The 20,728-nt window shown below is 38.0% G+C and overlaps 1 protein-coding gene across 3 annotated transcripts in view; it reads right to left on the bottom strand.

The window, feature by feature from the left end:
- Positions 1-2: 2 nt before the first annotated feature.
- Positions 3-20,728, bottom strand: part of bean1 (brain expressed, associated with NEDD4, 1) — a 51,350-nt gene continuing 30,624 nt past the window's right edge. For 2 of the 3 annotated variants that reach the window (XM_065289301.1, XM_065289298.2), the window contains 3 exons: positions 15,366-15,566; positions 15,076-15,217; positions 3-2,776 (listed from right to left, as the gene is read on the bottom strand). In XM_065289301.1, the coding sequence (XP_065145373.1) occupies positions 2,407-2,776; positions 15,076-15,217; positions 15,366-15,566 (713 nt within the window). In that variant the 3' untranslated portion in view covers positions 3-2,406. Of the gene's footprint in view, positions 2,777-15,075; positions 15,218-15,365; positions 15,567-15,826; positions 16,017-20,728 lie in introns of all 3 variants that reach the window. The other variant, XM_065289299.1, reaches the window with a different exon arrangement.

Raw genomic sequence — 20,728 nt, 5'->3', positions numbered from 1 at the left:
TGTTTTATTTCTTTCAGAAAATACCTAAAGGAATAAACTAATACAAAACCAACATCAACATCTGCAGTTTTATGAAACAGCATGATTACTTTCAAAAGCTGGGTACAACATTGGGACAAAGAAATAACACAACTGAGATGCAGATGTATTACATAAAACTCAAGCTTTATAATGGGGTTTAATGCAAAGGTGCTTAACCAAATAACCAATTTCTATATAGCATGACTTAAATACATTTGCACATAATTTGGTCTAAAGAAACTGTGAAATTGTGTAGCACACAAGCTAGTTTAGAAAGATTACTATTACAGTTCCATTACCCCTAAAAAGTTACATTATGATGCACATAGAATTGCTACAGTATTGTGCTAACAAATATGATGTACCAGATGAGTTAAAATGATGGCTGTACAGACACAATAGCAAACAGCGAAGTGACAACAGCTAATACACCTTTAGTTTTGATATAGGATCGAAATTTTAAACCACCAGCTTTGTCTAAGGCATTGACCACAACTCCTGCCTTTATAGAAATATGTTAACAGGTGGAGATGATAGACATTTACAAAAATAACATATAATGCTACTTCAAAGGTCCCATTATTGTATTAATATGCTAAGGAGCTAAGTGCAACATCTATTTGAACTAGAATATAAAAAGTAGTAGAGGGACATTGAATTTTAATTTCAGTTTTGAGATGTTGTTCACTACTTGTGCATCATATTCATTCATATATCTCTTTTAGGCCCTTTTTTCTAAGTACATACTTTTGCGTGGTAAAGTATTAAGAGAGAGGCCATGTTGTGCCATGCAGTTTTATTTCTGGGAAACTTTATATATTTTTTTAAATGTATAAACCTATATATATTTTATATGTGATATAAAAAGACAAACCCAATCACAGTACTAAAAAAGAAAAGGAAAAAAAACTAATGGTAAGAAAATTTATTTGATCAGTGTAATGCAATCTAACAGTCCTGGCACATTAATAGGCACATTGTATATCAGAAACATGCATGTGGAGGGAAGCCTTTGTGTTACAATAAATGTGATACTATGAATTTGTGGTTTTATGACAAAACTTTGTGGTTTTTTATTGACATCACTGCTACAGTAACTCTTCCATGGAGCTACTCAACAGGCTTATTTCTTGTATTATAATGTACACAACATTGATGCAGTTTTGAATAATAATGTAAAATTATTGTTTATATCCTTTGGCAAAATTACAACTATATAGCCCTTTCTAACTATTGTTTTAAGTATGGTCATATACATGGATATCAAACTTATCACATACATTCTCCTAATAATTAATAATCAACTTTGCCAGGAGATTTCAAAAAAGCAATAAAGAAAAATATAAAGAATTCACAGTGATCTGTGTGCTATAATGTAAAGAAAAATGTATGAAGTAGCATTCAGATTTTATAATAACATTCAAATTGCATGTAGTTTCTCATTTATGCAGGTTATTTTATGAAATTTACAAAATATTATTGAAAAAGTTTTTGATTACAACAAAGTAAAACAAACTATAACTGAAAACAGAAATAAATAAAGGTAATAACAATTTAAAAGAAATGTCCTCATGGATGCACACACTCTTTAATACTAAAAAGAAATGTGTCATATTATACTTAAATAGATTTTAACCATTAAGAACACAGTATATTTGTTAAGCTGATGGGAACTGATTTAATGAATTTGAGTGCAAGTCTCAGTGCATGTTTACAGATAACCAAGTGTAATATGTTTTATTTATATTTGTAGCAAAAGTCAAAAATACATGGCATGGGGCAAAATCATATATTTTTCTTTTATACCAAAAATTACTGTAAAGATGTCAAAATATCTTCTATGGAGAGTTTTTGAAAATTAAACATATTAAAACTTTATTCTTTAGAGTGGATGCATTTGACTTGATTTTGATAACTTTAAAGGCGATTTTCCTCATTATTTTGATTTTTTTGCACGTTCAGATTTTCAAATAATTGTATTTTGGCCAAATATTGTTACATCCATACATCAATGAAATGTTTTTTTTAATCAGCTTTCAGATTATGTATTTTTTTTACTGTTTTAGTGGTCCAGGATCACAAATATCTTAATGATACAGAAGAATATTAGCAAGACGATACACATAAATGCAAAGTTGTAGATAGCCCTGTGCTGTCATGGTGGCTCCCTTTGTGATGTATGAAACAAATAATGCAGTGTCTAAAAGCCGTGTCTGTCTGATGACGTAAGAGGTAATTGTGGGATTCTGCAGGTGTCTATTTCAGCTCAGAGTTCACAGCTTTTCTATTGAGTCTTATCAAGCAGGAGACTGCAGGCAAGCAAAAGGAGTCCTCTAAAAGCTGGTTTGGTACAGGTGATACATGAGTGTGCCAAAGAGGCAGGGATTACAGGATCCTATGGGGAACAGTGTCCTGGTGACTGCTGCCCTCTCTTGTGTGTTTGAGCAGATCCAGGGGCATCAGGGGGAGGGGCTGGTTTTGTTCACTCACTATTGCCTCGTATGGGGGAGCCTCCTCTAAAGGTGAGGCTGACAGAGAGATAGAGGGGACTGGCTGGTGCCTTAAGTCTTGTAGTCTGGTTGGATAATGGGAAGAGCTGCTTGTTGATACCCAGCAAGCACCAGCAGGCAGATCTTCCATCTCTCTATAGTTGTTTGAGGTCAGCTCCCCCCGGCACGGGTCTGTGAGGGAGTAGGGAGGTGGATCATCTGTAGGAACATACAGCTGGGTCCCTGGTCCGACACATTCATCATAGCTGAAAGGAAAAACAAGTATTAATGCACTGTATGCTAACATATAACCAGAGTATAAGATCACAATGAAAATTTCTGGTTCCAAATCCAATTTAAACCTGAAAATAAATAATGAATTAGCAATGATAAATTATATTGTTATATATATGTGCAAAGATGCACATAAAATGTATACATTGTGATTGTGTGTAATGTAACATATTCTAGCATCTAGGAGGACGAAACATATTGCTTATAAAGAGATAAAGCCAAGACTGATGTGTCTGAGAGAAACGCATTCATAAAAGAGACAAAGACTGAAAGTAGACTTCTTGCCTGTGTGACTGTGAGTTTTGCTTGTACGTGAGGTGAACAATATTAACCCAGGGTCACAGGCATATAGATGCGAATAGACAGTCGCATCTGACATCGGTGTGCACAGGGGTGTTAGAAAGGGTAAGAGACAACAGCAGCAGGGTAATTGGATCTGTGGTATGCTTAACCACATCAGACCCCGAGTGAAAGCGGAAACTGGATGCTAGAATTGGTTTAAACTGTCACCCCCAGGGTAACTTGTGAGGGATGAACAGGGGCTTTGTGCTGGACACAGAGATCTCTGCCATGGACACATCTTTTGTCTTCTAGCATGGCAAAAAGATGCCCGAAACACCTTGTAATTTTCCTAAAACTGCATTTGTTCAAACTGATCTAAAGGGAATTTGTAATTATTTTACAAGGTGACGAATTTAATGTGTACAACGTGAACCATACAGAAATGTACACTTATTGGAGAAAGCAATATAATAAGTCACTGACGATAAAGCATATCATAATATACAAATAAAACTAGGGATGCACCGATATGGAAATTTTGGGCGATACCGATAACCGAAAAGTCTTTATATTTGGTGGCCGATAACCGATATATATATATATATATATATATATATATATATATATATATATATATATATATATATATATATATATATATATATATATATATATATATATATATATATATATATATATATATATATATAGGCCGATAAATATTCGTATAAATTCATATTAATTAAACTCCCAGACCGCGGACATCTTGTCTTTGCGCTATACTAGCATACTCTTCTTGAGCCCGCAACACGTGTTATCTTCGTGCTATGTCACAGAAAGCACCAATCAAAACTCCACATGGCCAGCAATGAGCAAGTGAAGTGGTTCAACAAACCGAAATAATCCCTCATTTATCGGCTTTCATTTATCGTCCTAATTTTGCTATCAGACTGATAACCGATAACATTAAAAATAAGCAGTTATCGGCCGGTAACGATATGTCGGGCGATATATCGTGCATCCCTAAATAAAACCATTTAAAGTCAATTAAACAGAAGTAGCAATTGTCTTATTTTTCCCTGTGGAGACATATATATGAGTGAAATGACTTCTGAAATAAAAAAGGTACGGCTTGACTTAAACTAGTCCATCGAGAATTGATTGGATCGTTGGAAGTTGGGTCATGCTGCTAATTGCTGTGATCTTTTCTTTGGCAGAGCCCACCTGCCATACCCCATGACCGGAAGTGATGATGTTTTATTAACCTAGTTCGGGAGGAACACGTCAAATAAACTACTCAAGTGCCTCCAGCTGTCTACAATCAGCTAATCAAAAAATACTCTAGTATCTTTAGCTGTCTACAATTAGTAATCAACAAATACTATAGGATCACCAGCTGTCTACAATCAGTAATCAACATATCTACCTAATCAGCACAAAGGCAAACCCGTATATAATCACAGTCAAACTCACCTAAGGATTCTCTACCGTCTTCAGAATCCCTCCACCACCCCTTTTCCTTTCGCTTACCAGGTTACTTCCTGAACCAAGGGGGGTGGGTACTCTGTGTACAGGCCCATTTCCGAGCTCAGAGCCCTCTCCCAAGACAGCACGCCAAATATGTTTACAAATTCAATCTATCCAACTAATTTGTAAGTGAGAACTCGTGAAAAGAGACAAAATGTGTGTTCTAGTTCATGCGGCACTGTGCAGACCGATTGGCGAGGTTTGCCACTTGCAGTCGAGGGAGGAGTTAAAGACGGAGCCGTCAAGTCGGACACCTGCTGCTAGCTCTGGAGAGGCTCCTCTCGAAACGAATGCCCTTGCGGTACTTTGATACAATATGTCACAGTGACATGCCTTCAGCGCCAGCTTAAGTCGGACAAAATTTCTAACCAGTATGCACTGCTTCAAGTCAGCTGCCGATTAGTCCGTGCGGCGCCGCATGAAGTCAAACACACCTATTGTTTCGAGATTTGCGTTTTTGATTAACTCTTTCCCCACCATTGACAAGTAATCTTGTCAATTAAGAGAAAACATTTGCATAAAAAAGTGTTCCTGATGAATTTCAATGTTAATCTGCAATACCCCGATTATCCACTAGATTAACCAATTTATGAAAAAACTGAAGCCGAAACGTTATTTACTCATTTTAAACTCTGTGTATGTTTTGATAATCATTCTGAATCTGATCTCAGAACAAAATTCCTACACAAAAATGCAATTATTTTAGCTTTGTGCTAAAAATTGGTATTTTAAAAGAAAAATTAGGATGAAACTTTTAACCCCATTTTGTCTGTTTGTTTATTGTTTGTTTGAAAGCAGAGGGTCTGTTCTTTCATTTGATATATTTGTATGTTTATGTATTTTTAGAAGAACATTTTCCTAGAAGGCTTTTTGTGAAACTTTTGAGAAAATAACAAACAAAAAAATTAAAAGCTGGCGGGCAACTTAAAAAAAAAAAATGGCTGGCAGGGAATGAGATAAAATTATGAGGGCACATGAATTTTAAAAAATAATGAAGCTGTAAGATAAGTCATTTGTAAACATACCACAATATTGAAATAAAGAAATAAAGTTTTTAATTTCATTGAGACTTTAATACAAATTATCCACTTTGTGAAGTAGTTAAGAATTCCCATAGGATTGTTTTGGTTGGTGGTCTGTTGGTTCTCCTTTGTAGTCCACATGAAACAATAGCATGTGGGATTGAAAAGAAAAAGTAATCAAAAGTAAATAATAATTGTTTTGTGAACAATTCCTTTAAAATAATGCAATCCCATTCAACTAAATTGCTATATTAAGAATCTGTGTTTAAGATAAGGGTTTAAGATAATTAAGAGATCAGTCTCGTATGGAGTCTCTTATATAGATCCAGAGATCCACTATCTCTCCTCCTCTGTCTGGCTTTAGTAAGGTGATGAGTCCTAATTAACACACCACCTGCTCAACTGAAAGAACTGATGGTTCCAGGGAAAATGGTGTAGCTGTGACCCATTTTAAAAAGAGACTAAGTTAACACCAAAGAAGATTTCTATATTTTTCTTGCACATCATGATGGTAATCACACCCTATCAAAGTAACATGAGAACAGCCCTTCTTGTGTGAATTTTTAAAAACAGAAATAAAGAGCTTAAAGACCAATCTTCATTTTTAACCTCATTCATTTCTGGTTAGTTGGTTGAGACTAAACACCTACATAAGGCAACTTCGATTATCAGCCCAAAATAAGATTAAAATATATTTGTTGCTTTATAGGCTCTCTGTGGCATAGTAAATAATAATTAGCATAGTTAAAATACATTATAGGACAGAAAAATGAATTTAGCACATCACATTATAACATTCCAACGTAGTTTACGACCACAGGTGTAAACCAGAGGAAACGACTCTACATTACCCCACATTTCTCTGGCACACTTCCATGACAATACTCTACTTACGTTTGGGTGCCACTATGTCTAAGATTCATACACATTTTCTGTAGACATCGCTCATCTAAACTTGGCAGAGCAGAACTCTTTTAAGTGGATAATATAGAAATGTTTGTAAAGTCTTTTCATTAAGTATCTTTCCACTGCAATACGTTATGTCATTGATTTGCAGATATCCACAGAAAACAGAAACTCCCCCCGCAGTACAGCATTCCCTTCAGTTGACTTTAATCTATGCTAAAAACCATAAGAGCACTGTCTAATGTTAATTTCAGTATGACCAGGTCTGCTAGCCAACACAAGTAAATTGAGACCTAACAAAATGTTAGCTTTGTTCGGGTCAGGTTTTCTAAAATAATGGTGAAAAGATAACTTATAACTAAATACTGAAAACACTATTTCTATTTATTTTATTGTCCCATTTTGCAATCCATCATTTGATCATAAACATACATTTTTTTGGTCATAAAGTTTGATCTGGTTGGGTCACAGAATTACATTTACTGTACAGTATGTGTGCTCTGTTACAGTTCAAACACCTGCTGCATCCTCTGTAATCAATATGAATGACATTTAGTTCTCCATGTACTCCATGTGTCTGTGTGTTTACATTTTAAATACAGAGTCTTCACATGTGATGATTAATCACATGAAAAAAGCATTCAAACTAATTTAGCACTTTCCAATTTATAGATTCTGAATGATCTCACAGCTATTTATTTATATACCTTTGAGTGTTAGGTTAAGCTATTAGCTCTCTTAAGAAATGACGAGAATTGTTTTGCAGCACCATACAGTACCTCCCCAGGTAAAAAGCATGCCCAGTGCATTTATCTTATCCACACACTTACTATTGTGCCACCTTAACCAACCGACATCTGGCTATGCAGATATCATCACAACCAGGGTAAGGTTGGGTCTCTCATCTATCCACATCCTAAATTAATAAGCAGCCTGTATTTGCTTTGACACCTTTTTAAATCATCCTGTTGTTTTCCCAAAAACAACTGTGAACATGATTTGTTTTTCCACCTTCTGCAAATGCAGACACTACCCATTTCCCTAGAGAAAACCACAGAAAACACCTGAACAGCATTGTAATACAATAAATAATCTTAAGCATTCCCCAGCTGGTTTGAAAACAACTTAATTGCAATTGCAATAAAGAGTAAAGGTGCCTGGCAGGAAAATCATTGTGAGCAATGATTTTTATTTTTGTCTTTTTTTCATTAAAACATATTTGTGACCCTGTCTGTGAAATCCAGACTAAAAACTAGTTATGAGATTAGGAGAAACAAAATTTGATTTCACATTGATTTCAATATTTGACATGATCTTAGTCAATATTAAAGATATCAGGGTATATTTTCACAAAATGTCCTTTACGTTACATAGAATGATTTGATATACAGAAAATAGTAAATCACACAAAAAATTGGGTTAATTCATTACATTTATATAGCGCTTTACATATGAATGGAGGAATCTCCTCAACCACCACCAATGTGCAGCATCCACCTGGATGATGCAACGGCAGCCATATTGCACCAGAACGCCCACCACACACCGGCTTATTAGTGGAGAGGAGACTGAGTGATATAGCCAATTAGTATGAGGGATGATTAGTAGGCCAATGGGCAAGTTTGGCCAGGATGTCGGGGCACACTCCTTTTTCAAAAGACATCCTGGGATTTTTTCAGGACCTCGGTTTAACGTCTCATCCGAAGGACAGTACTTTTTGACAGTATAGTGTCCCCATCACACAAACCACAGTGTGAGCACCCCCTGCTGGTCTCACTAACACCACTACCGACAGCAACCTGGCTTTCCCAGGTGGTCTCCCATCCAAGTACTGACCAGGCTCAACCCTGCTTAGCTTCAGGGGGCACGCTGTCTTGGGCTACAGGGTGATATGGCTGCTGGCTGCTTACATCTATTTAAAAACATTACCTATTATGGTGTGTAGACATGGGAGCTTAAATCCTATCAAAATAACATTAAGGTTAAAATATGTGACCCGTCACGGAAACCAGGGACTCAAGTCGGCAGCACAAGTTTCGAGAAAATGAGAAACAAAGTTTTTTTTTTCGAAATTTGTGATTTTCGTTTTATTGCAGAATCTGTTAGTTGAGATCACGAAGAAGCCTCTCCATGTTTGAGATAGCAGTTTTTGTATATTTAAAAGCGTACATTTTGCGGTTAAAATAGGCTTGTTTTTCCGGAGATTCTAGCGTGCAGCGGGGGGCGTCATTGTCTGTGTGTATATTTACATACTGTATAAGCTTGTGTTTTCGCCTCCGCCCCCAAAGGGAACAGCGTGACTACTAAATAAGGATAGTTCGCCCAAAAATGAAAATAATGTAAGTAATGACTCACCCTTATGTCGTTCTAAACTCGGAAGACCTCCGTTCATCTTCGGAACACAGTTTAAGATGTTTTATCGTTAGATTTAGTCCGAGAGCTTTCCCCTTCATTGAAAATCTATGTATGGTTTCCATGTCCAGAAAGTTAATAAAAACATCATCAAAGTAGTCCATGTGACATCAGTGGGTCAGTAAGATTGTGTTGATGCATCGAAAATACAGTTTGGTCCAAAAATAGCAGAATTACGACTTTATTCAGCATTGTCTTCTCTTCCGGCTCGAGCGTGAAGTCACGTGACTGTAGTGACGCGCTGCCCTGTTCCTCAGATATGTTTGCTAAGTTTTTTTTTTTTTTCAAACTTATAGCCTGCGTCTCCCCAGACTGTAAAGCTCGGGCGCACAAAACAAAAGAAAAATAAAAGAAGCTGGGGCGGAACAAATAACAGTCAGCCGCATCGTACGTCAGCCGCGTCACTGACTTTATGCGGCGCCGCAGTCGGAAGACGTCAAAGTACCGCGAGAGCTCTTCAAGAAATCTTACGGAGTAGTTTAATTTCGACTCGCTCTCGCGGTACTTTGACGTCATCTGTATGTCAGTTCTTGCAGCGCAGCATGAGTCCAAACACACAGAAGTTACACAGATATCGTTGTATTCTTCATATAATTGGCTACATGTTTTGTCTATCAATATTTTCCATGAAGTCATTGGCTGATGGAGGAACGAGCAAGCCATTGGTAACATCTCTAAAGGATGTCACGTTTTCGACGGCGCTGTTTGGATGATCTATTATACTACTTCCCTATTTTAAATACAAACTTTGAAGGCGGGTTCATGTGTTTAACGGAGTGTAAACTCATATAGCCTTACATGTTACGATTTAAATAGTCTTCAGATTATATATTATATTGTATTACCAGACATTCATGCGAAATCTGATGTAAACAATCTATATTTCACGGATTATACGCATTTGTGGACAAATATGGACATTGGATAATCTGAAACAGACTGGATTCGACTTGTGATCCCCACAAAGGTAAAAGAGTCATGTTTATTTTTGCGGGTTGTCATTTGGTCATAAAATACTACATATGATGCTAGAACATCTCAAAAAGGGTTTTACAGGGGGCATGGCTTAGCTAAATGAGATGTAAATGAGCCCTATTGTCTCCCCCAGCTGAAAAGAAGAGTCCCTTTCGTCTCGATTTTCTCGGTTTGAGTATTTCTGAGTTCCTATATTCAAATGGCCACAACTTCTCCAAATCTTATCAGATTTCCATGTGTTACACATCGTTGGAAAGCTTAGAAACTGCACTTTCAGAATCTGTGAATAACTCAAAATGCCCAGATCCGACTTGTGTCCCTACTTTCCGTGACTGGTCACATATATAATTAACACAATCAAGTTCTCTCCCTCGATACGGAAGTGGCACTTTACAGGCTCCATAGGTGAGCAGCTCATGTACATGCCCTGAGCTTCCTAAGTTCCCTTGTGCCATCTGTGGCCATGGCAGCCCTGGCGAGAGTCTCTCCACAGCCTCTCCCTCTCAGCAGCACCACAGAGACACAAGTACTGACACAAACACAATGACAATCTGTGGCAATGGGCATGCACCATCTCCTGAAGATTTCAAAGAACTGCCTAGCGTTGAAAGTTCAATGTTAAAGGGGACATATCATGAAAATCGGAATTTTTTCAGGTTTAAGTGCATAATTGGTTCCCCGGTGCTTCTAACAACCTATTACTAATTACTTTTGGTAAACCATTCTCTGCAAGCATGTGAAAAAAAGCTCATTGAAATTTGGATCCCTTTTGATGTCAGAAGGGGATAATACCACCCCTTAATCGGCACTATCCAACCATGGCACTGCCATTTAGTGCAGAGATCAACTCATTTGCATTTAGAATGACGCACACAAAAACGGCACATTTTTGCACACACCTACAAAGTGGCAATTTTAACATGTTATAATAAATTATATATATGATATTTTGAGCTAAACTTCACATTTGTACTCTGGGGACACTAAAGATTCATAAGACATCTTAAAAAAATCTTGTGAAATGTCCCCTTTAAGGTCCACATACAGTATGTGCACGCGTGTGTATTGAACTGGAACATTCCCAACATGGCATGTGGAAATGCTTGGATAGAACAGTCACTTCATAGCTCAATGGTCTTGTGCCAGTGTGCATACACACAGACTTTAGAAACTATATTACACTCTTAAAAATAAAGAAACAACAAAAGGTTTATTTGTAGCGATGCCATAGAAAAAGCATGTCTGCTTCCAAAAGAACATTTCGTTCTTACCTTTTTTATAACATGAAGATCCCCTTTTCAGAAAAAAGGGTCAAAAATGGTACCTAGCTGCCAAAGGGACAGTAGTCTTTCAAAAAGTACACATTTGCACCTAAAAAGCTCATATTAGTACTTCACAATTGTACCAAAGAGTGCATATTAGTACCAATAAAGTACTTACTGGTACTAAATGTATACATATCTATACCTATACATATCTGAGCCCCTATATTTACTTCTGTTTTTCTATGCCATGTTGCCTTCTCTTTAAGTTTGAAATAGCTGATGGAGCGGCCTGAAGCGTGCCAGTTGTGATAAATGCACATTATGATGTGACTGGAGGCTCGTCTCCACTGATTTGGAGAGCGATTCTGCTTTTGCTCCTTTATGGCACAGATGAATGAAGGGGAACACAAAGGCAGGCAGTGATGGAGAGTTCTGTTCAGCTTCAGCACCTCAACATCTGTAAGACTTTCTCTTTCCAAACACTATGAATTCACATTCTATACAGAACACTACACTCCTATGACAGTAAAAGGTGCACTCAGTGCATTGGGCTTGCAGTGTCGAAGTGGAAACAACATAAAATCTATCAACGGAAAAGCATAATGCAAGTACAAGTACGCTTCATGTCCAGGTATTAAATCAACAGTGTATTTTTAATATTCAGTGTAGATTTTTAACTTTTTAAAATCAGATATTCCTTAAAAATTTCAATTTGTGAATCTGGATCTGCATACAAATAACACTAGCAATATTTCATCATCTTTCAGATGATCGAACTCTCACAGTCTCACAGTATCTGGACCGACCCACCAGACATTTCTTCCAAACAGAATTACACACCATTCAGCAATTTTTAATAGGCTTTGGGGCAACACTAATATTCTATATCCGTCATAATTTGCAATTTAATAGGAGGAGGCCCTGCTCTTTCAGGTAGATCTTGCTCCTGGGCATAAGTAATTTCACCCTGTTCAAAAGCCCCTCCATAGAGCCACACCAGAGGGCTCTGCCAGCCTAATGGAACTGTCATAGAGATGTAAATAACATTGGCACTCTGTGAAACAAGCCATGAAGGGCAGGCAAGTTGAGCGCAAACATGACCCTAACTAACCTCTTCTCTTTGCTAGCTCAAGCACACACACAAACAGGCGCCCACATACTGAACACATCCGTTATGCAACTTCGAAGGCACTTAGCACTGAAGAATAACTATTGGATTGAACAATAACTTGACTAGACAGATTCACTTTATGGGCATATTAACTGAGTCAACAGCCATAAGTTCAGGCGTATTGCATAACATTAAACATTAAAAGTTTTGGCAACCTTTGAGTCAATCATATACATATCAAAGGGATGTCAGAGAAGTTAATAAAAGTTCTCCAGTCCAGGTTTTTAGTAGTAATGCTAACATTGCAGGCACGCGCGTCAAAATTCTTAGATATAAAATCTGTTTCCGCTCCTGCGGGACTTTTAAAATCAGTCACATGCAATATCCAATCCTCGTCGCATGGTTGTAGTATGTTTTCACTAAATACAACAATAAATACGTCAAGTCCGACCACTGGAAGCATTTAATATTTTGAGCTTTAAACCCGAAGGCGTTTTTAGTTCACAGCAACGGTTAAAATTTTTTTTCACATTCAACCGGTCGGTGTGCTTCCACCATCGAGATTTGGTTCCAAATCGAGATAATAGGCTTAATGCACAGCTGCACTACTTCCTGAACTTCAGCCAGCTCCTTGTTTCCTCTCTGCCATTATTGGACAAACTGATTAATCCAGGTGTGTCTGATTATTGTTGTTGTGACTACTGAGGTCAGGCACACCTGGATTAATCAGTTTGTTTGTGACTACTGAGGTCAGGCACACCTGGATTAATCAGTTTGTCCAATAATGGCAGACAGGAAACAAGGAGCTGGCTGAAGTTCAGGAAGTAGTGCAGCTGGGCATAAAGCTTATTCCATTTTTAAAATTGTGTCAAAACATGTTTATTATTATGTTAACTTGTTTTTATTGGGTTTTATTTTCTAAAGGGCGGTTCAAATCCACGGGGAAAACGCGACCATCTGTTGGTTCTTGTCACATGACCTGCGGTGCGCTTGCAAAAGACGCAAAATGTAAATTGCCCTTTATTTAGCTATATTTTTTGTTATAAAGGCTTAAATCAAAAACAAACCAACCGCAGTTTGACTGATATTAATTGGAATGCACAATCAAAAAAACAAGATAAAAAAAAATTATCTCGCTTTGGAACCTAACTCTTCATATAAATGACCATAACATTACCCAGTTATTACTGATGTGTAAAGTGTCTGATATGATATATGATGACATGAATGAAGCTCACATGACTATGTTGCTGTTAAAATAAAAGAAAAAAAACCTTTACCACTATAAGGGCGCACTCACATTATCCAAACCAAACCATGCCCCAGCGCGATTGTCACCCCTCCCTACTCCCCCAGATGCACGCACTCACACTGTACTTCTTATCGATCCGAGTCCGGGCGCGCTTTCGTCATTAAGATGCGATTGTTTTGAAAAAAGCAGGAAGTAAAGCTCTCTCTTAACACTGGAACCCACCGTAATGATAAGTCTGTGTTTTTTATTCTGAGTCATTTGGTGCGCGATTACAGACAGCCCTCTCACATGTCATCATATTGCTTAGTTGATCTGTCACGTGTGCAGCTCGGACATTCACGTAACCCCGCTGCTCGCAGCAAAAGGTTTTTACGGAGGCAGATGAACGTGAGTGGTCGCGCAACTGACGTCTTCACCTTTTGAATCGCGCTCAGGCGCGATTGCGCTCCCACCACAGCCTTCCGCGCCTGAGCCCGAGTGAACCGCGCCCGGGCACGGAACAGAGCGATCACACTAGTCAAACAAACCAGGCTTTGGGGGTCAAACGCGCCCAAGCGCGGTTTGGTTTGGATAGTGTGAGTGCGCCCTAAGACATCCCACTGGGAATGGCTCCCCTACCTGTAAAGTATTTACGGGTCTCTGTGTGAAGGCAGGCAGGCTAAATGGCAAGGAAGGGAACTGACTGATTCTTTGAAGATGCCAATTAGACAAGCTGCCATTTAGATCAAACACACCGGGCCGATTTCAGTGCAAAGCCGTGGCATTTATCAGCAATCTCTGCTTGTTATGAGGCAGAAAGTGTAAAGTTCCCAACCTTCCTAACAGGATGAGAGAAAACTGCAAAAGGTGAAACTTGTTTAGAGCGAAACTGGGGAAGCACTGAGCTCTAGAATACCCAAGTCAAATAGACTTTTGTAGGCACCTCATGATTCTTATCTTGACTAGACATCTGATATAATCTTTTTCTCAAGCAATAAAGCAGACATGAATTCAATAATGGTTTAAACAGAGCTTCAGCCAGTAAATGTCTCTAAAGAGGAGGGTTTTAGCAATCTTCCATCTAAACTGTATGCATGCATAGCTGCACAGATGGAAAAATAAATCAGTGCAGAAGGCAGACCCAAAAATGTGTGAAAAAAATCTTAAAATTAGAGCTTAATGAACAAGCAGTTTAAATGCAAAAGTGCATCTTGTATTTCCAATTTTTGTATACTACTGTATCTATCAATCTGTCTATGACCTTAATCCAATAAGCATCTAATGAGTGCAAGTTACACCTCCTTAATTAATTTATTAAAATTTGTAAAAATGTAAGCCACACAGGACTATTTCTAGCTTTTGAATCAAACTGCATTTTAGTGTGGGTTATACGATAGGAACTGTGCAACAGAATCCATTAAGGAGGCAGTGGGCCAGCCGATAAAGTGATCTCATTATGGATTACACTCATCCTTTAACCTCAATTGTACATACAAAACATATTCACACAGATCCAATCTATAGGAGACATGTGACTTACTGAGGTGGGGAGTCTGGGTACATGACATTGACATGAGACAGGGTCTCCATATAGGAATCAAAGTCAAATGGAGGGGGAAAGTCCTCAATGCAAGTGGACCTCAGCTCTCCAATAGAGCCACCATATGAGAGGCTATCTGGAGCTGTAGAAGCAAGTGCGACAAACCACTTTCAATTTGTTTTATTATTGCTTTAAAAATGCTACTTATTGAGACACAAGTTTTTAAATATGTAAAGAGAATACAATGAAAGACATTTTATTAAATTGTGAACCCCATACAGGCCACTCACCGTAGCTTGCACGCAGGTGGGGGTTGCGAAGTCGGCTGTCTTTGCGCAGACTGCCCACAATGATGGTGACACAAGAGAGAAAGAGCACCAGGCCGATGACAATGCCGGCCACCACCAAAGGGGACACCAGCAGGCTGGCTTCACTGACCCCTTCTTGGCAGTCTGGGTACTCATGAGCCTGACTGCTCTGGTTTGAGCTCACTAAATGACACAGAAGGCAGAAGATGGTAGTGTCAGAGATGAAATGTAGGGAGTGAAGGTGGCAGGAAGGAAAACAGGATGAAAGGGGTGAGAGGAGAAACGAGAGAGAGAGAGATGAGATTGTATAGTCAGAAAAAGCAGTTTTGTGACCCATGTAAACCATTTTATTTTGTTATTTAACAAATTCTACATAAAATCAACCTGCATAATGTATAACTTTGAGCGCAAAGACACGCATGCACACACGCTCACACACCTACCTCTCTGTGGACCGCAGATCAGGAACGCTCCCCAGACTTTCATCCCTCAGTGGATTAGATTCTCAAGTCTGCAGTGTTTAATTTTTAATCCTGACCCCTTTGAATTTTTAAATATGCAGGATGGGAGACTTTCATTTCAGCTTGCGAGAAGCCCAACTCCAGCCATTAGCTCCTGTCTGATTCCTTCACCCTTTCCATTTGAACCAGAGAGAAACCAAAATAAGCCACACACACACACACTCTCTCTCTCACACACACACACACACACTATACAGTATAAACTACAGACAGATTTAATAAAGTCTATTGGTAAAGTCATCGATGACACTCTAGGTGATGCCTCCAGCCCTTTCTGAACACAAATCAAATCAATTTATCAGTGGGATCCGCAGGGCTTGAATGATAAACCATATAAACTTTGAGGAAAAGGAGAGATCACTGTCAAATGGAAATGTTTAGCTTGATGTACAGTTCACTTACAATTTACAAGCTGTGAATATATTACATAATAACCAGAAATTGTTTGTTTTGAAGTCATAGCCAGCAGATAAAATAATTATGCCTTTCATGCAAATAAATCTGAAGACAAAAGAAATTTGATTTCTATTCCAACTTCAATTTGTTTAGTTAAAAATGCAATATTTCTATAATATTTTTGACCTAGTCTGTGAAAACCCATCTTAAGTCATTTAATGATTTACTGTTTCCTACATAAATCAACCTATATAACGTAAAGAACATTCTCTTATATTATACGATTAATACCTTTTATACTGACTTTGTCAAAGATTTCAAATTAAAGTCAATGTATAATCAATGACTGAATTGAAAATTTAATCGTAATTAGATTATGGGACTCTTTGTGGACTGCTGAATGATATCACACTTCCTGATGCCATACTAGACCACAGGCTTATGTATAACAGACCTTTTAGGAAAGAAAACAAAGTCTACAAATGACAGCAAAGTCTAACAAATGGAACCAAATTAAAACCTACGTTGCAGTTTAAATTTGAAATTAAGTTTATTTATCGAAGTTCAGGAAGAGCATGGTCATAGTCCAACCAATCAGCTTAAAGAGGTCTCTATATCAGCCTGATCTCATGAATTTCCGTGGGATAGTCACAGAATTTTTTGCTCATTTTTCGTGGCATTCTCACGGATCTCCGTATTTTTCTGTGGCCCTGCTACGGACTGTCTTTTTTTGTGGCATTCTCACGGATTGGTTACTCAACTGTTTTGTCCTATTTTCTTACCATTTTCACTTCGGTTTAGGGTTAGATTTACATGAAATGACCCCCTACGCAAACCCAACTGTAACCCCAATGCCAGACGACAATTGTTTAAAGTTTAGAAAATCTAAAAAAATAAATAAGAAAAAATTGTATGAACAAATAGTTAAAGTGACATACTAACGCAAACACCAAATCTAACCCTAAACCGAAGCAAAAATGGTTTGAAAATAGGAAAAAGCAGTTGAGTAACCAATCTGTGAGAATGCCACAGAAAAAGACAGTCCGTAGCAGGGCCACGGAAAAATGCTGAGATCCGTGAGAATGCCACGGAAAAATTTGCAAAAAATTCCGTGTCTATCCCACGAAACTTTGTGAGATCAGGTTACAGCCCAGCATATATAGCTGTCGCCCACCTCCATCCCGTGACAGTTTTTTGCAGCATCCCTCCTTCAATCCCATTGCCTCACTCTCTGCTTGTACATCTATTGAAATTAAAGAGGAGGGAGTACTCTGGGTTCGGGCTAATATTCCAAGCCCTCTCCTGCAGCACGCCAAATATGCTTTATTTCATTAACCTACTGATTACATGTTAAGGCAAACTCGAGAATCTCAGGTGTAAAAAATAAATACAAAAAAAATGAAAGTAATTTTTAATCATGTCCTATTAACATTGCTGTGAAGCTTCTGCAAAATTTGCCCAATTAACTGAAAATTATACATGCTGGTTTCAAATTTCTGATTTTTTATTAGAATTGCTTTGGGCTAATATGTGTACAGTATGGTCAATAGTGGGGTGTGATAATAAGGTCTCCAAAGATACTACACCAGTCCATCAACTGGACTACCACAGCATGGTAACCTCAAGGCATCCAGCTGGTCTATGCTAATACTACACTATCAGAAAGAAAGGTACAAAAGCTGTCACTGGGACAAAAAGTACACATTTGTACTTAAAGAAACAAATTAGTACCTGTACCTAAATGGTACATACTAGGACCATTACAAAGGGTACCGTCCCAGTGCTTAAATGATTTTTTTCTGATACGGTAGAGCACATGTCTGCAGTGTTTTCTTACTCAAGTGCACGATGTGTGGCTTTATGAGCAAATGCTGACTCAGACTGAATTTAAAATTTCATAACTTTTATCACAGTTTGATGTTATAAGGCAGTCTGTGAGTGTGTGGCTTATGTAAGTTGTCATATCCTTCTACTATCCTTCCCTTAGGCTCTTGCGTCCTTGTCCAGTCTATAAAAACACATGGCTTTGTGCTCAAGGTCGTGGCAGACCAACATGCAACTCTATTGCATAATCACAACAACGTATACGCTCCTTCTGCCCTTCTTCAACCTTGCCTTCTCCCACACACAAACATACTTGAACTCAACAATTTCTCTTGTTCTCCTCTCTTATTTCATGCTTCTCAATGAGAACAATCTAATTCTGTGCTGTGCCACATATCTAGAATTATTGCCAGCATTTTCTATTTAACAGTTTCGACAGTCCTATTTTCAGTTTTACATTCAAAAATACTATAATTAAAAAGATACTGTGCCTTTTTAAGTAAAACATCTAAACAGCTTTAAAATAAGATCACATACAGTAGAACATGGTCTTATAAAAACAAATATTACAAGAGATTTCTTTATTATAATTTTTTTCTACAGATACAGCAATGACATTAAATTTACTTAAAGGGCCCTATTTTAACGATCTAAGCGCATTGTCTAAATGGGCGTGTCCGAATCCACTTTTACAACATTTTAGTTGACTCAAAATAGCAACGCGCCAACAATGCGCCTGAACACACCTCGTTTTCAGACCAGAATGCCCATGGGCGCAAAAGGGGCCGCAAATGCATTTGCTATTTAAACAGCGTGGCGCTAAATGTGAAAATGATCAATGCACAAGGTGGAAACTAGCAAAAGACTCTTGCGTCGGGTGTAAGATAGAGCCCAATGGCATAGGTCTAAAAATATCAGATATTTCTCCTGAAATTAAAAACTTTTGTTTTTGATAGGATCTCGAAGATGTCATAAATAAGCCAATAAACCAAATGTCAAACTGACATCAAAACCCATTGTAATACTGAGATCAAGACCCAACGCCATACTGACGTCAAAACAACATTTCGGACAGCCTTCAAAACCCAATGTCATACTGACGTCAAAACCCAACGTCATGCTGAGGTCAAAACCCAACGTCATATTAACGTCAAAACCCAACGTCATATTAACGTCAAAACCCAACGTCATGCTGACGTCAAAACCCCAACGTCATGCTGACGTCAAAACCCAACGTCATTCTGACGTCAAAACCCAACGTCATTCTGACGTCAAAACCCAACGTCATGCTGACGTCAAAACCCAACGTCATGCTGACGTCAAAACCCAACGTCATGCTGACGTCAAAACCCAACGTCATGCTGACGTCAAAACCCAACGTCATGCTGACGTAAAAACACAACGTAATGCGGACTTCAGAACACAACGCCATGCTGACGTCAAAACCCAACCCTGGACTGACGTCAAAACCCAATGTCATATTAACATCAAAACCAAACGTTGGACTGACGTCAAAACCCAACGTCGGACTGACGTCAAAACCCAACGTCGGACTGACGTCAAAACCCAACGTCGGACTGACGTCAAAACCCAACGTCGGACTGACGTCAAAACCCAACGTCGGACTGAGGTCAAAACCTAACGTCATGCTGACGTCAAAACCCAACGTCATGCTGACGTCAAAACCCAACGTCATGCTGACGTCAAAACCCAACGTCATGCTGACGTCAAAACCCAACGTCATGCTGACGTCAAAACCCAACGTCATGCTGACGTCAAAATCCAATGCAGGACTGACGTCAAAACCCAACGTCGAACTGACGTCATAACCAAACATCATATTAATGTCAAATACCAACTTCGGACTGACATCAAAAAACCCAACCTCGGAGAAAAAATCTGTAGTGAGACTATGCGAAAAGCTAGATTGAATACTACTACGGTTTCTTGATTAATAAAAACCATAATGTATCTCAAATAAATGCCAAAAACATTCTTAATTATATACTTTAAAGATTGTATCAATGATTTCAGGCCAGGGGGTGGCCAAAACTACTTTAGGGGGTCCATAGTCCATGAAAGAAAACGATGTGTAACTATGTATTAAGAAAGCATGAATGAATGCAATATAAGATGTAAATATAATAAGGGTGAATTTTAAACATTTCTGCTGTATTGTTAAAGGGATTCACCCAAAAAATGAAAATTCTGTCATCATTTACTCACCCTTATGTTCTAAACCTGTATAAGTTTATTTTATTTTGATAATTAGAAAATAAGATATTTTGATAAATGATGGTAAGCACACAATTAATGGTATATCAATTAAATTCCATCATGTTGTTTTTATTCCTAATATGGAAGTCAATGGTTACAATCAGCTGTGTGCTTACCATCATTTATCAAAATATATTTATCAAAATACATTCGTACAGTTTTAGAACAACATTTTTCAGAATTTTTATTTTGTGTGAACTATTCCTTTAATGAAGCAAAAGATCAGGAAATCTAAACTCCATGATAAACCTTCAACTTATTTCAAATAGCAGAGCTCAACACAAAGGATGTTTGGCAAAAAAATTTGAAGTAAATGTGGATTAATCT

The sequence above is a fragment of the Paramisgurnus dabryanus genome, chromosome 2, assembly GCF_030506205.2.
Source record: "Paramisgurnus dabryanus chromosome 2, PD_genome_1.1, whole genome shotgun sequence".
Taxonomy (NCBI): Eukaryota; Metazoa; Chordata; class Actinopteri; order Cypriniformes; family Cobitidae; genus Paramisgurnus; species Paramisgurnus dabryanus.
Note: the sequence above shows the minus strand (reverse complement) of the source record. Positions and strands in the feature narration are given on the sequence as shown.